Source organism: Haliotis rufescens, unplaced genomic scaffold, assembly GCF_023055435.1.
Source record: "Haliotis rufescens isolate VD_foot unplaced genomic scaffold, xgHalRufe1.0.p SCAF_1, whole genome shotgun sequence".
NCBI classification, from domain to species: domain Eukaryota; kingdom Metazoa; phylum Mollusca; class Gastropoda; order Lepetellida; family Haliotidae; genus Haliotis; species Haliotis rufescens.
Window position 1 is genome coordinate 88,422,115 of NW_025963779.1, and position 12,722 is coordinate 88,434,836.

Genomic DNA, 12,722 nt, shown 5'->3' on the forward strand with positions numbered 1-12,722 from the left:
CACCCGTTACCCAGGTCAGTCTCACACCCGTTACCCAGGTCAGTCTCACACCCGTTACCCAGGTCAGTCTCACACTGTCACACCCGTTACCCAGGTCAGTCTCACACCCATTACCCAGGTCAGTCTCACACCCGTTACCCAGGTCAGTCTCACACCCATTACCCAGGTCAGTCTCACACTGTCACACCCGTTACTCAGGTCAGTCTCACACTGTCACACCCGTTACCCAGGTCAGTCTCACACCCATTACCCAGGTCAGTCTCACACCCATTACTCAGGTTAGTCTCACACCCGTTACCCAGGTCAATCTCACACCCATTACCCAGGTCAGTCTCACACCCATTACCCAGGTCAGTATCACACTGTCACACCCGTTACCCAGGTCAGTCTCACAGTCACACCCGTTACCCAGGTCAGTCTCACACCCGTTACCCAGGTCAGTCTCACAGTCACACCCGTTACCCAGGTCAGTCTCACACCCGTTACCCAGGTCAGTCTCACACCCGTTACCCAGGTCAGTCTCACACCCTTTACTCAGGTCAGTCTCACACCCGTTACCCAGGTCAGTCTCACACCCTTTACTCAGGTCAGTCTCACACTGTCACACCCGTTACCCAGGTCAGTCTCACACCCATTACCCAGGTCAGTCTCACACCCTTTACTCAGGTCAGTCTCACACCCGTTACCCAGGTCAGTCTCACACCCGTTACCCAGGTCAGTCTCACACCCTTTACTCAGGTCAGTCTCACACCCGTTACCCAGGTCAGTCTCACACCCTTTACTCAGGTCAGTCTCACACTGTCACACCCGTTACCCAGGTCAGTCTCACACCCATTACCCAGGTCAGTCTCACACCCATTACTCAGGTTAGTCTCACACCCGTTACCCAGGTCAATCTCACACCCATTACCCAGGTCAGTCTCACACCTGTTACCCAGGTCAGTCTCACACCCGTTACCCAGGTCAGTCTCACACTGTCACACCCGTTACCCAGGTCAGTCTCACAGTCACACCCGTTACCCAGGTCAGTCTCACACCCGTTACCCAGGTCAGTCTCACAGTCACACCCGTTACTCAGGTCAGTCTCACACTGTCACACCCGTTACCCAGGGCAGTCTCACACTGTCACACCCGTTACCAAGGTCAGTCTCACACCTGTTACCCAGGTCAGTTTCACACCCGTTACCCAGGTCAGTCTCAAACCTGTTACTCAGGTCAGTCTCACTGTCACACCTGTTACCCAGGGCAGTCTCACACTGTCACACCTGTTACCCAGGTCAGTCTCACACCCATCACCCAGGTCAGTCTCACTGTCACACCCGTTACTCAGGTCAGTCTCACTGTCACACCCGTTACTCAGGTCAGTCTCACTGTCACACCCGTTACCCAGGTCAGTCTCACACCCTTTACCCAGGTCAGTCTCACACCTGTTACCCAGGTCAGTCTCACACCCATCACCCAGGTCAGTCTCACTGTCACACCCGTTACTCAGGTCAGTCTCACTGTCACACCCGTTACTCAGGTCAGTCTCACTGTCACACCTGTTACCCAGGTCAGTCTCACACTGACACACCTGTTACCCAGGTCAGTCTCACACTGTCACACCTGTTACCCAGCTCAGTCTCACAGTGTCACTGTCTCACAACAAGGATGGTCTATATAGTTTCAGCTCCAGAATCCCACAGTAATGCATAGAGTCTCTCGTTACATCATCACTGATCACAGGGAAGGGGTAACTGACCTTCCAGAAATAGAGGATGGTCGGGTGGTTGGGGTTGTATTCTCCCTTGTAGGCCGTGTGACTCTTCCAGTCGTTGACGTCGACGTCTTGCAGCCCACACATCAGCAGCTCCAGCTCGTTCTCGTCAAATATCTGCAGGTGATCGCGCGAGATGAGGGAGTTAAATCCCTTCATCAGCGACTTCATCTGTGACTCCACACGCTGCACGAATCTCCACTTGATCACAAGGCTGCAACACAACATGGAGGACATAAAACACTGGAGGAGGCACAGGTGGCCCAGTTGTCAGAGGTGCCACAATTCATTGTTTGAATCCCGGGTATCGCGTGATTACGTTTCTAGGGTTGTCAGTCCCATCCTCAGTCATGGGTTCACCAAAGGGGTAAACAGATAACATAGGCATCAATTCAGCCTCGAACACAAAGCTGACATGATTAAAATGAAATACTGTATACAGCAGTGTTGAACCAAACTTGCTCAAACAGGGCTGACTAACGAATAAGATGGTAAATATTTGGATTTCATTTTATTGTCAACAACAGGAAAATGATGTGTCAGGGCATAACACATCAACTACTGAGCTCTGTATAAGGCATGACATGTGACATTTGAAAGAGAGAATGAACACAATTTCTACTCACTCAATATACTCCATCTTGTTGTCATTGGTGACGATTATATCCGTGCCACCTGGCTTCAGTTCTCGCTCTGTGATCTACGGACAACAACGTGTAACAATTCAGCTCCAGTCTCCAGCCTTACCCAGCACACAGACACACAGTTCTAATATCAGTGGTTGACAGAGCTTCATTATGTTCCTAAGAAAGAAGCTCATTACTTGGGATTGCTTGGATCCTAAGTCTGGGATGTCAAGCAGGATATGCATTCAAGGAGAAAGCTGATTGGCTGAGATATGGGAATGTCACTTCCAGGTAATATTTTAGTAAAAAAGCTGACAGAACAAATGTGGAACCTGGGCCACTGTCCAAAAATATTTTGCGATTGCTTCTAGATGACTGATAATCTGGAGAAAGAAAATACTGTTTCTGACTTTTTTCTGACAAACGTTGTTTCCTGGCTGTTGTCAGGGGAGGTAACTCCTACATCACACCATGACCCAACACAGAGGGTGGCTGCATACTGCAGATCTCAACTCACCTCTCCAAACTGATCTTCCTCAACAGAGAAATGAAGCTCCAGATCTTCTGGGTCGTTCTCCTTGATCCACACTAAGGAGTTGTAATACTCCGAGTCCTGGAGAATAAGTGAAACAGGATATGTGAAACTACTGCTCAACGCAATGTTCTGAGCTAATGCATGACAGTTCCTTTACAGATGAGGCTGTCCCTAACTTAACTACAGCGAGGAAATACTCATGTATTTGATTTTGAGGAAACTCAACACCTTCTCTTACGATAAATGGGCATTTTCAAAATATTATCCCAAATCTTTTGCTTTGTATTTTAAAAATATTTGTCAGGCAATTAGCTTAATTTCAACCTTTGTTACGTAATTCCCAAATACTGAGGAGACACTTGCACCAGACAAAGTAAACACACTGTTTTGTGAGTTACCGTCAGACACGAAACATCAACAATCAAGTCTTTGTACTCTGTCAGGAGCACGGAGCTCGTGACACAGATAAGTGAAGGCACTCACCACTGACTCCATGTCCTGTAAAGTGATGGGCTTCCGCAACATCATCCTGTAGAAAGGACGGATGAAGAAGGCTGCAAAGAAAACAGAGAGTTAGATGTCACCATGACCAGGCTTGCTTCATAACCATCATGAGAAACTGTACAAACCCTTTCAGACAAATGTGTACTCGAACTATCGACTGATATGATTTCTCCTCTTGACAAGACTCTGCCTACATGTACAGGTTTCTGGAATGGCGACAGGTGCAGTATAGTCAATTAACCATTGGCCAAACTGATACAGCATTAGGCAGGCATACACATAGAGTGTTCTGGTCAAACACTCATGGCAACACAAGGCAACACAGGTGGAGGTGAATGAGTTGGGTTTAAAGTCGCTTTTAACAGTATTCCAGTTATATCACGGCGTGTCACCTTATGTAGGAGAAAAGCCAGAAGTGATGTAGGTCTCAAACGTTTACCACTTCAGTGAAACCCACAAGCATGGGTATGGTGCTGACAAGCCTAGAAACATAATCGGGGAAAACTGTGATTCGAACCAACAATCATAGGTTTCTGACGTGCCCAAGGGACGCAACTCTGCATAGCGAATCGCGGCACCTTAGACGACTTGGCCACCCATACCCCTTGGGACAACATAAGTTTGTAGGGCAGTGAGGTATGTGGCGATGAAAATCTATTAATTTCAAGCGGCTTAAGAAAATCTTAAAGATAAATTAAATATAAGTTTCCACTAACATTATCATATCTATATGCAATAGAACAAATATGCTTTGGTCTCATGAATCTAAACACTTATTGCAAACAATAGAGTTCATCACACACTACTGGTGACAATGTGCAGTGTAACGACTGATCAATGCAGCACTTTACCTGGGTATATCCATTTTCTAAGTATGTTATTTCCATCTATGTTAGGGGACACCCCAGAAGGCAAGACATTATGCTGTCACAACACTATTGTAATGGTTATATTGTCATATGTGCCTTCCCATTGAAACGTCTACCTACCATCAAGCAGTTTCCCATGGAACACTGCCATCCCAGCAACACGACCAATGAACTCGAAGTAGGACAGGTGATCATCATTAGCCATTCCAGACAGAGGGTTGATCTGGAGGGTGTAGTTGTCCCTGAAACACACACCTCCACAGTCAGATATATGCTCACCATCAAGTGTACTCTCAGTCAGATACACATACCCCATAGTCAGATATATGCTCACCATCAGGTGTACTCTCAGTCAGATACACATGCTGACAGTCAGATATACGCTCTCAGTCAGATATATGCTCACAGTCAGATATATGCTCACAGTCAGATATATGCTCACAGTCAGATATATGCTCACAGTCAGATACACATGCTCACAGTCAGATACACATGCTCACAGTCAGATACACATGCTCAGTCAGATATATGCTCAGTCAGACATGATACACAGATTCATTATAAGGGATACTACAAAGAGGACAAAGTCAATTACATCTTGGGATATTGCACACTCTTACTACTTATATCAGAAGAAAATGACTTGAAACAACAAAATCTAATGAAGTAGTTATGAGCAGAAGAAATAGAGGCATCACAAGCATATCATTGTCAAGACAGTCGCTGAGGATAAGTCCCTGGAAAAAGTGTTAAGGAATCTGTACGTACGTGGCTGAGTACTCAAAGAGGCCATAGTAGGGGTTGAACATTTCTTTGGACAACAGGTAGAACCATTCCCTGGCCACACCACCGTAATCCAGGCCAGTCTCCCCATCAAATTCGATCCATAACCTGGTTTTGAGATTGTCTGTGTTCTTCACACTCATGATTATTCTATAGGAATCTTCGAACACATTTCTCCGCGTTACCTTTATGTCGATCTTATTTGGTACATTATTCTGAAAAAGAAAATGAATGATCGTTCATGAGCGTTTTAATAATTATACAGAAAAGATCCTCCAACTAATATAAAACTATCATTCATGAAGAAATCATTTAAATGGATATTAATCAAGATAAACAATTTTGTGATAACTAAAAGAAACCTGGTTGACTGTGATCAAATTCTACCCCAAATCACTGAACAAACCTTTTTTCTTTCTTTTTCTTTTGTTTGTTTATTGTTTCAACACTGCACTCAGTAATATTCCAGCTGTATGACGGCAGTCTTTACATAATCAAGTCTGGACCAGATAACTGAGTGATTGATATCATATGCAGCTATGCAACTGGGATATAATGACAGGCCTGACCAACCGATCCGGTTAGCTGCCTCTTATGGCAAGCATAAGATGCCGAAGACCAATTCTAACCTGGATCCTCATGGGTTGTGGTAACCTTGAATATGATAGAAACTACAAACACTCAACCTTTTGTAAAAATCGTGTAACTAAAAACAATTATCCTTACTGGCTTTCTTAACTTGGACCTGAAGTAGTCATATTTCCTCTTATAGTCTCTGGAATAGGGTACAGCCTGAAAATAACAATGTGAAAATCATTGTCATGGGATGAATTCTAACAAATACTAATATAAGGGAGATAACTTTTGTAGTGTAATTTTCAATTATCTCCCCCTTGACCATTTCACACACCATCAAAATTAATATACATGAAGTCACAGCTACATTTATCCACAAGACATCAATATATATTTAGAAACAACTGATTGGGGAAACTGTAATACACTATGTAAGCAGTTTTTATAAAATGCAAATAAATTGTAAGCAAGTTTTATAAAACTGTAACAGCTGTACTTACGGGACCTCCCAGCTTCTGTAACCTTGGGTCCTCCCACTGCGTACCTCGGGTATCTGAACACAATGAAGCCAAGGTTAGAGGGGTTGGGTGTTACAGAGCGAATGATTACAGCTTAATGCAACAGCAATCTTGCAGCTATCCACACCTTGTGACACAGAGCACTCAGTGCCCCTGCAACACATTGATGCTGTCCACACCTTGTGACACAGAGCACTCAGTGCACCTGAAACACATTGATGCTGTCCACACCTTGTGACACAGAGCACTCAGTGCACCTGCAACACATTGATGCTGTCCACACCTTGTGACACAGAGCACTCAGTGCATCTGCAACACATTGATGCTGTCCACACCTTGTGACACAGAGCACTCAGTGCACCTGCAACACATTGATGCTATCCACACCTTGTTACACAGAGCACTCAGTGCACCTGCAACACATTGATGCTGTCCACACCTTGTGACACAGAGCACTCAGTGCACCTGCAACACATTGATGCTGTCCACACCTTGTGACACAGAGCACTCAGTGCACCAGCAACAAATTGATGCTGTCCACACCTTGTGACACAGAGCACTCAGTGCACCTGCAACACATTGATGCTGTCCACACCTTCTGACACAGAGCACTCAGTGCACCTGCAACACATTGATGCTGTCCACACCTTCTGACACAGAGCACTCAGTGCACCTGCAACACATTGATGCTGTCCACACCTTGTGACACAGAGCACTCAGTTCACCTGCAACACATTGATGCTGTCCACACCTTGTGACACAGAGCACTCAGTGCATCTGCAACACATTGATGCTGTCCACACCTTGTGACACAGAGCACTCAGTGCACCTGCAACACATCACTGTGGCCTGAGAACCAGTCAGATCACAGGTGAGTCTTTTCAGTAGGTTAACCAAAGATGTACATTCTAAATTTGAAATACTGCATCTTATTAGCACTGGGGACATTTTCTGTTCCAGCATCGCATCAAGGATCAAGATTAAACATCTATTTATAATCCTTGCTACACTTATTCATCTGTTTACTCCTGAGGTCAGGGAAGTGTATGGCCGACAATGTTACATGGTTCACAGTCCTGGTGAAGCCAGACTTACTGTGGTCAATGTAGAACACTCTCCCGTCTGTGTGCGTCCGCTCCTCCCAGCCAGCCTAGAACAAACAGGCAGAAACTGAAACATCCCCTTCAGGTTAGACTACGGTAACCATGGACACAAAACACCATCATTAGTACAACTTAGATTAGCAAAGAAGAAACTTGAATGGAACAATCTGCCAGGAAACTATGGCAACTACCTGGGCCCACATTCACAAAGGTATCAAAGTATGGAAGCTCCCAAGTTACAACAGTCGTAGCTTACCGGCAAAGGCCCAAGATTTCTGAGAAGATCTTCATTGGAGGACGGCCTCCAGATGCCGCTGGGCGTGTCCAGGTTGGGCATGGAGCTTGGTCTTGAGCGGCGCGGGTCATCCTGGAGGGAATAATAACATTACTAACATACTAGTTCATCCTGGAGGGAATAATAACATTACTAACATACTAGTTCTCCCAGGAGGGAAAAATAACATTACTAACATACTAGTTCATCCTGTAGGGAATAATAACATTACTAACATACTAGTTCTCCCTGGAGGGAATAATAACATTACTAACATACTAGTTCATCCTGGAGGGAATAATAACATTACTAACATACTAGTTCATCCTATAGGAAATAATAACATTACTAACATACTAGTTCATCCTGGAGGGAATAATAACATTACTAACATACTAGTTCTCCCTGGAGGGAATAATAACATTACTAACATACTAGTTCATCCTGGAGGGAATAATAACATTACTAACATACTAGTTCATCCTATAGGAAATAATAACATTACTAACATACTAGTTCATCCTGGAGGGAATAATAACATTACTAACATACTAGTTCATCCTGGAGGGAATAATAACATTACTAACATACTAGTTCATCCTGGAGGGAATAATAACATTACTAACATACTAGTTCATCCTAAAGGAAATAATAACATTACTAACATACTAGTTCATCCTGGAGGGAATAATAACATTACTAACATACTAGTTCATCCTGTAGGGAATAATAACGTTACTAACATACTAGTTCATCCTGGAGGGAATAATAACATTACTAACATACTAGTTCATCCTATAGGAAATAATAACATTACTAACATACTAGTTCATCCTGGAGGGAATAATAACATTACTAACACACCAGTTCATCCAAGAAGTAAAAACGATGTTACTAACACACCAGTTCACCATGGAGAGAATAATGTTATTAGCACACCAGTTCTAATCATATTGTTCATTTGCAGATGTTTCACTGTCATGAATCTAGTCAATTGTCCAGAAGAGAAGGGCATATATGCGACAAATTAAAAACTCGGTAAATGTAAATGACACAGACATTGAGATTACAGAAAGCTTCGGAGAGCATACCCATGTTGTTATTTGTGTGTTGTGATCTATGAAGAACTTGCGGCCATTGGGTGCCATGCCCATGGCCCAGCCAGCTGGAAGTGGCTCCTCATCCCCGTCTAGTGGCCGGTGAACCAGTGCCCGGTGCTGACTCTGTCAACACAGCAATAGTCAGTGTCAGGCACAGAAATGCATTATCTTCATTATCTTACATCTTGCTACCATTTTCAGGAATCATTTTTGTTTATCAATCCAAATCTTAACAGAGGTTAATGTTAAGAGATTATGAGGCTTGCACTTCAACAGGTCAGCAGAGGCTAAAACCAATCTACATCAACTACCTACAATATGACAAGTAAGCACCAAGATAATTTGACTTCCATTTACGATCACTATGTGCCTTCTTACTGAGAACAAATGTTCATGGCCACAAACACCTCAAGAAACACCCGCATGCAAACACCACGTGACTACCAACGTGATCAACATCACGTGACTACCAACGTGATCAACATCTCGTGACAACCAATGTGATCAATATCACGTGACATGATCACCATCTCGTGAAACCAACGTGATCAACATCACGTGACTACCAACATGATCAACATCTCGTGACAACCAACGTGATCAACATCACGTGACATGATCAACATCTCGTGAAACCAACGTGATCAACATCACGTGACTACCAACATGATCATCATCTCGTGACAACCAACGTGATCAACATCTCGTGACGACCAATGTGATCAACATCCTGTGACTACCAACGTGATCAACATCACGTGACTACCAACGTGATCAACATCTCATGACAACCAACGTGATCAACATCTTGTGACAACCAACGTGATCAACATGACAAGTTCAGGTTAGTTCCAAGTCCCTCATGTGAAACTATACTTACTGATGAAGGAGAAAATGGTGGAGTCTGAAACAAAGAAAACATAGATGTACAACACCAATTGGCATCAGGGTCACAAATACAACCAGACCCATGTTTTTACGTGTTGTACACACCCAGTTGTCACCCATGACAAGCGTATGTCAAGAGAGCTGTAAAATATGCCTACCTCTTACAGGAATACTGAAATTTTAGTCCTATTTTTGAGTGTGTACAAGGATGTATATGCAGAGTGTATTCTCTTATTATTCTGCATTGACAACATCACCAATGTTCGGAGGAATAATTGTAACCAGTTCAGTCTTTCCTTACACATCCTCGTTACCATTTAGTTATTATTTCATCCCAGAGGCTTTATCTTTATAGGACAATTTTAAAACAGCAATTTAGAACAAGTGCCAATATCATTACTTGTCATTAGCGAGGTCATCCCATGTACCTCAATACCTCCCAAACACACTTGCGTCACCTTCAAGGGCCCTAACATCCTCCGACTGTATTGTGTAACTTACCCTCTCTGTGTTCGTGGTTTCTGTCTCGTCACTGTTGGAGTGGACGCTGATGGTGTCGTCCTGACTGATGTGGCGTCGCTGCAGGTAGAGCTGAGCTGCCTCCATGCTGCGCTGACGATTCATCTCCTGCTCTGAAACCTCCGTGAGGTTGCTGAAACACAAGGTGGCGGCCATTACAGGCTTGGCATACAGAGAAAGCAGACTACATGCAATAAACTGGTAGTCTGACATAATCGCATGCATCACAGATCCCCTCAAGGTCAGAGTGTGCCACATGGATTAGCTCATCCTTATATCATATCTCCCTTCCATTACAATAAATACCCAAGAATAAAATTTCTCTTGCTCATAAACTAGAAATCATCAAGCACTCCAAATTATTCTCTAAATGTAAGTTTGGTATTAGTGTCTGAAACTCAGCAGAGTAAACTGAGAGCCCTGAGGGCCAGTACATTTCAAAAACTGTAGGCCCAGTTGAAAAACTGTAGGCCCAGTTGAAAAACTGTAGGCCCAGTTGAAAACTGTAGTCCAAGTTGAAAAACTGTAGGCCCAGTTGAAAAACTGTAGTCCCAGTGGAAGCAGGGAGACATACTCTTGCAACATAAATTACAAAACACAGTCAACCAGAAGCTCTTACTGCTATCACACCGAGTCCCCGAGACTTGGTGATAGATGTTGACAACATTTATCAGGAAATTTTCAGCTTGTAAAACATCTTTGCAACTACATGTCATACACGATTTCAAAGGTCTAATCCTACTGCTTTTAAATATGAAAGTTATGTTTATCACATTACTTAAATACTGAGGAATACATAATCACTTAAATCAATTTCATAAGGGCCTGCTGAAATTTTAAAACTTTCAGCCCAAGAAGAAATCTGTTGGCCGCGGGCCTACGGGCAGATGTCTATTTTGACCACTGTTTGGTATAGATCTTCATGGGTATGTCATACGCTTCATGTCACAGATGAACAATATAACTGTAACTGACTAGCTGACAGAATAATTCCAATTTCCAAAGCATATATCTCAAGAATGTGTACTAATCAATTTTATCAGAGTATAAACATAAGTACTTTAGGCTGTGACCCTATGTCCTGTATATTCTCTACATAGCCAACTGTTACTGTAGCTGGATGGGTTTGGAATGTCCAGTAACTCACTTTGTTGGGCGCTGCCACTGTGATGAACGTGAGGTGTGGTTCACGTAGTAGGTTCGGCCATTGGCATCCATCCTCTCCGCCCATCCCGTCGGCAGGCTCGAACTGCTGAAATTCCCGTTATCAGAACTGTAGTAGAAACAATAAGTACGATAGCAGAGTGTGACGCTCCGCTGCTTATCACGAACTTGACAGGAAATATCTATATTCAAGTAGCTATTTGAAGAGCGAATGAGTGAGTGAGTATGGTTTTACACCGCTTTTAGCAATATTCCAGCAATATCACAGCGGGGGACGACTGAAAATGGGGTTCACTCATTGTTCCCATGTGGGGAATCAAACCAGGTCTTCGGGATGAAGCCAATGCTTTAATCACTAGGCTACCCCACCGCCCAGCATGGTAAGAGGGAAACATGGTATGTGTGCTCAGAAACTTAATCCCACCTTGTCAGCTTAATATGGGAGAAAAGCCTGTGTGATGCAGACTGTAGAGGTTTACCATTGGTGAAACCAACAACTATGGGAACAGTGCTAACAAACCAAGGATTATAAACCCCACGGTGAATCTGGGACTCAAACCCTTGACCAGCAGATCCTGGTACGAGCAGGGACACAACTCTGCACCATTTGTGATGCCTTAGGCCAATGGGTCGCCCAGTACACACCAACACTTAAAGATGTGTCATATTTATCGCATTTAGGCAAATGTTTTCTTGAGCATCAAAAGGGGTCACATTTGCTTCTAAACTCATTAGACGTAACACTGGGGTGGTAGGGTCGCCTAGTGGTTAACGTGTTGGCTTGTCACACCGTTGACCCAGGTTTTATTTCCCACTTTGGTAAAATGTTTAAACCCCATTTCTGTGTCCTACTCCAAACAGGAAATAAAACCCAACTACCTCACACAGTTCAGTGGACACAAAACCACCAATGTTTCTATATGTTTATTGTTTTACCTTGGTGAGGGTCTTTCCCAGTGCGTGGTCCTGTCATTGTGATTGATGTAGTACTTCCTGCCCTGGGGGTCCCGCCTCTCCTCCCAGCCTGGGGGCAGGGGTTCCAGGTTCTCCCCGTGGGCCGAGGCTGTGGCCCCCACGGTGGTGGGGCCTGACGCCCCCGCTTCATTGATGGCTGTCTCGATGTCCACCATCTCCCAGCCGGGCTGTGCAAGAAACACGAAACATATAGCAACCGAGCCACGTTTGTTGGTTTTTCCAAAATGGTGGAAGGTGTCAGGTAAAATGCATTCTTGCCTATTCAAGTACTAGCCTAGGTGAGAAATGAGCAGGAACTCCAAATACTTGGCAAATAGTTCATCATGGTGTTTGTGGATAATATAATGTTCAGGGTGGCGTTGTCATAACAACCTTAGCACTACGATTGTCGTCAATAAGATATGGGAGTAACGATCACCTTAGCGCTAAGATCGCTTTGTACAATGGCACCCAAGTTTAAACAATAAGAGCCAACACAATAGTATTGTTAGCTACCAAAAATACCATGAACATTTTTCTTTCAAATCTGGAA

General features: G+C 43.9%; 1 protein-coding gene across 7 annotated transcripts in view; it reads right to left on the minus strand.

Annotated features, from left to right (window-relative positions):
- Positions 1–12,722, minus strand: part of LOC124118918 (E3 ubiquitin-protein ligase NEDD4-like) — a 92,836-nt gene that overhangs the window by 4,588 nt on the left and 75,526 nt on the right. For 5 of the 7 annotated variants that reach the window (XM_048403024.1, XM_048403019.1, XM_048403031.1 and 2 more), the window contains exons 8-22: positions 12,152–12,357; positions 11,199–11,324; positions 10,034–10,184; positions 9,525–9,548; positions 8,636–8,767; positions 7,527–7,637; positions 7,263–7,317; positions 6,150–6,202; positions 5,800–5,865; positions 5,059–5,288; positions 4,411–4,532; positions 3,401–3,471; positions 2,900–2,995; positions 2,383–2,456; positions 1,742–1,970 (exon numbers count right to left, since the gene is read on the minus strand). In XM_048403024.1, coding sequence (XP_048258981.1) covers positions 1,742–1,970; positions 2,383–2,456; positions 2,900–2,995; positions 3,401–3,471; positions 4,411–4,532; positions 5,059–5,288; positions 5,800–5,865; positions 6,150–6,202; positions 7,263–7,317; positions 7,527–7,637; positions 8,636–8,767; positions 9,525–9,548; positions 10,034–10,184; positions 11,199–11,324; positions 12,152–12,357 — 1,746 coding nt within the window. The remainder of the gene's footprint in view (positions 1–1,741; positions 1,971–2,382; positions 2,457–2,899; positions 2,996–3,400; positions 3,472–4,410; positions 4,533–5,058; positions 5,289–5,799; positions 5,866–6,149; positions 6,203–7,262; positions 7,318–7,526; positions 7,638–8,635; positions 8,768–9,524; positions 9,549–10,033; positions 10,185–11,198; positions 11,325–12,151; positions 12,358–12,722) is intronic. The other 2 variants (XM_048403026.1, XM_048403027.1) reach the window with 1 other exon arrangement.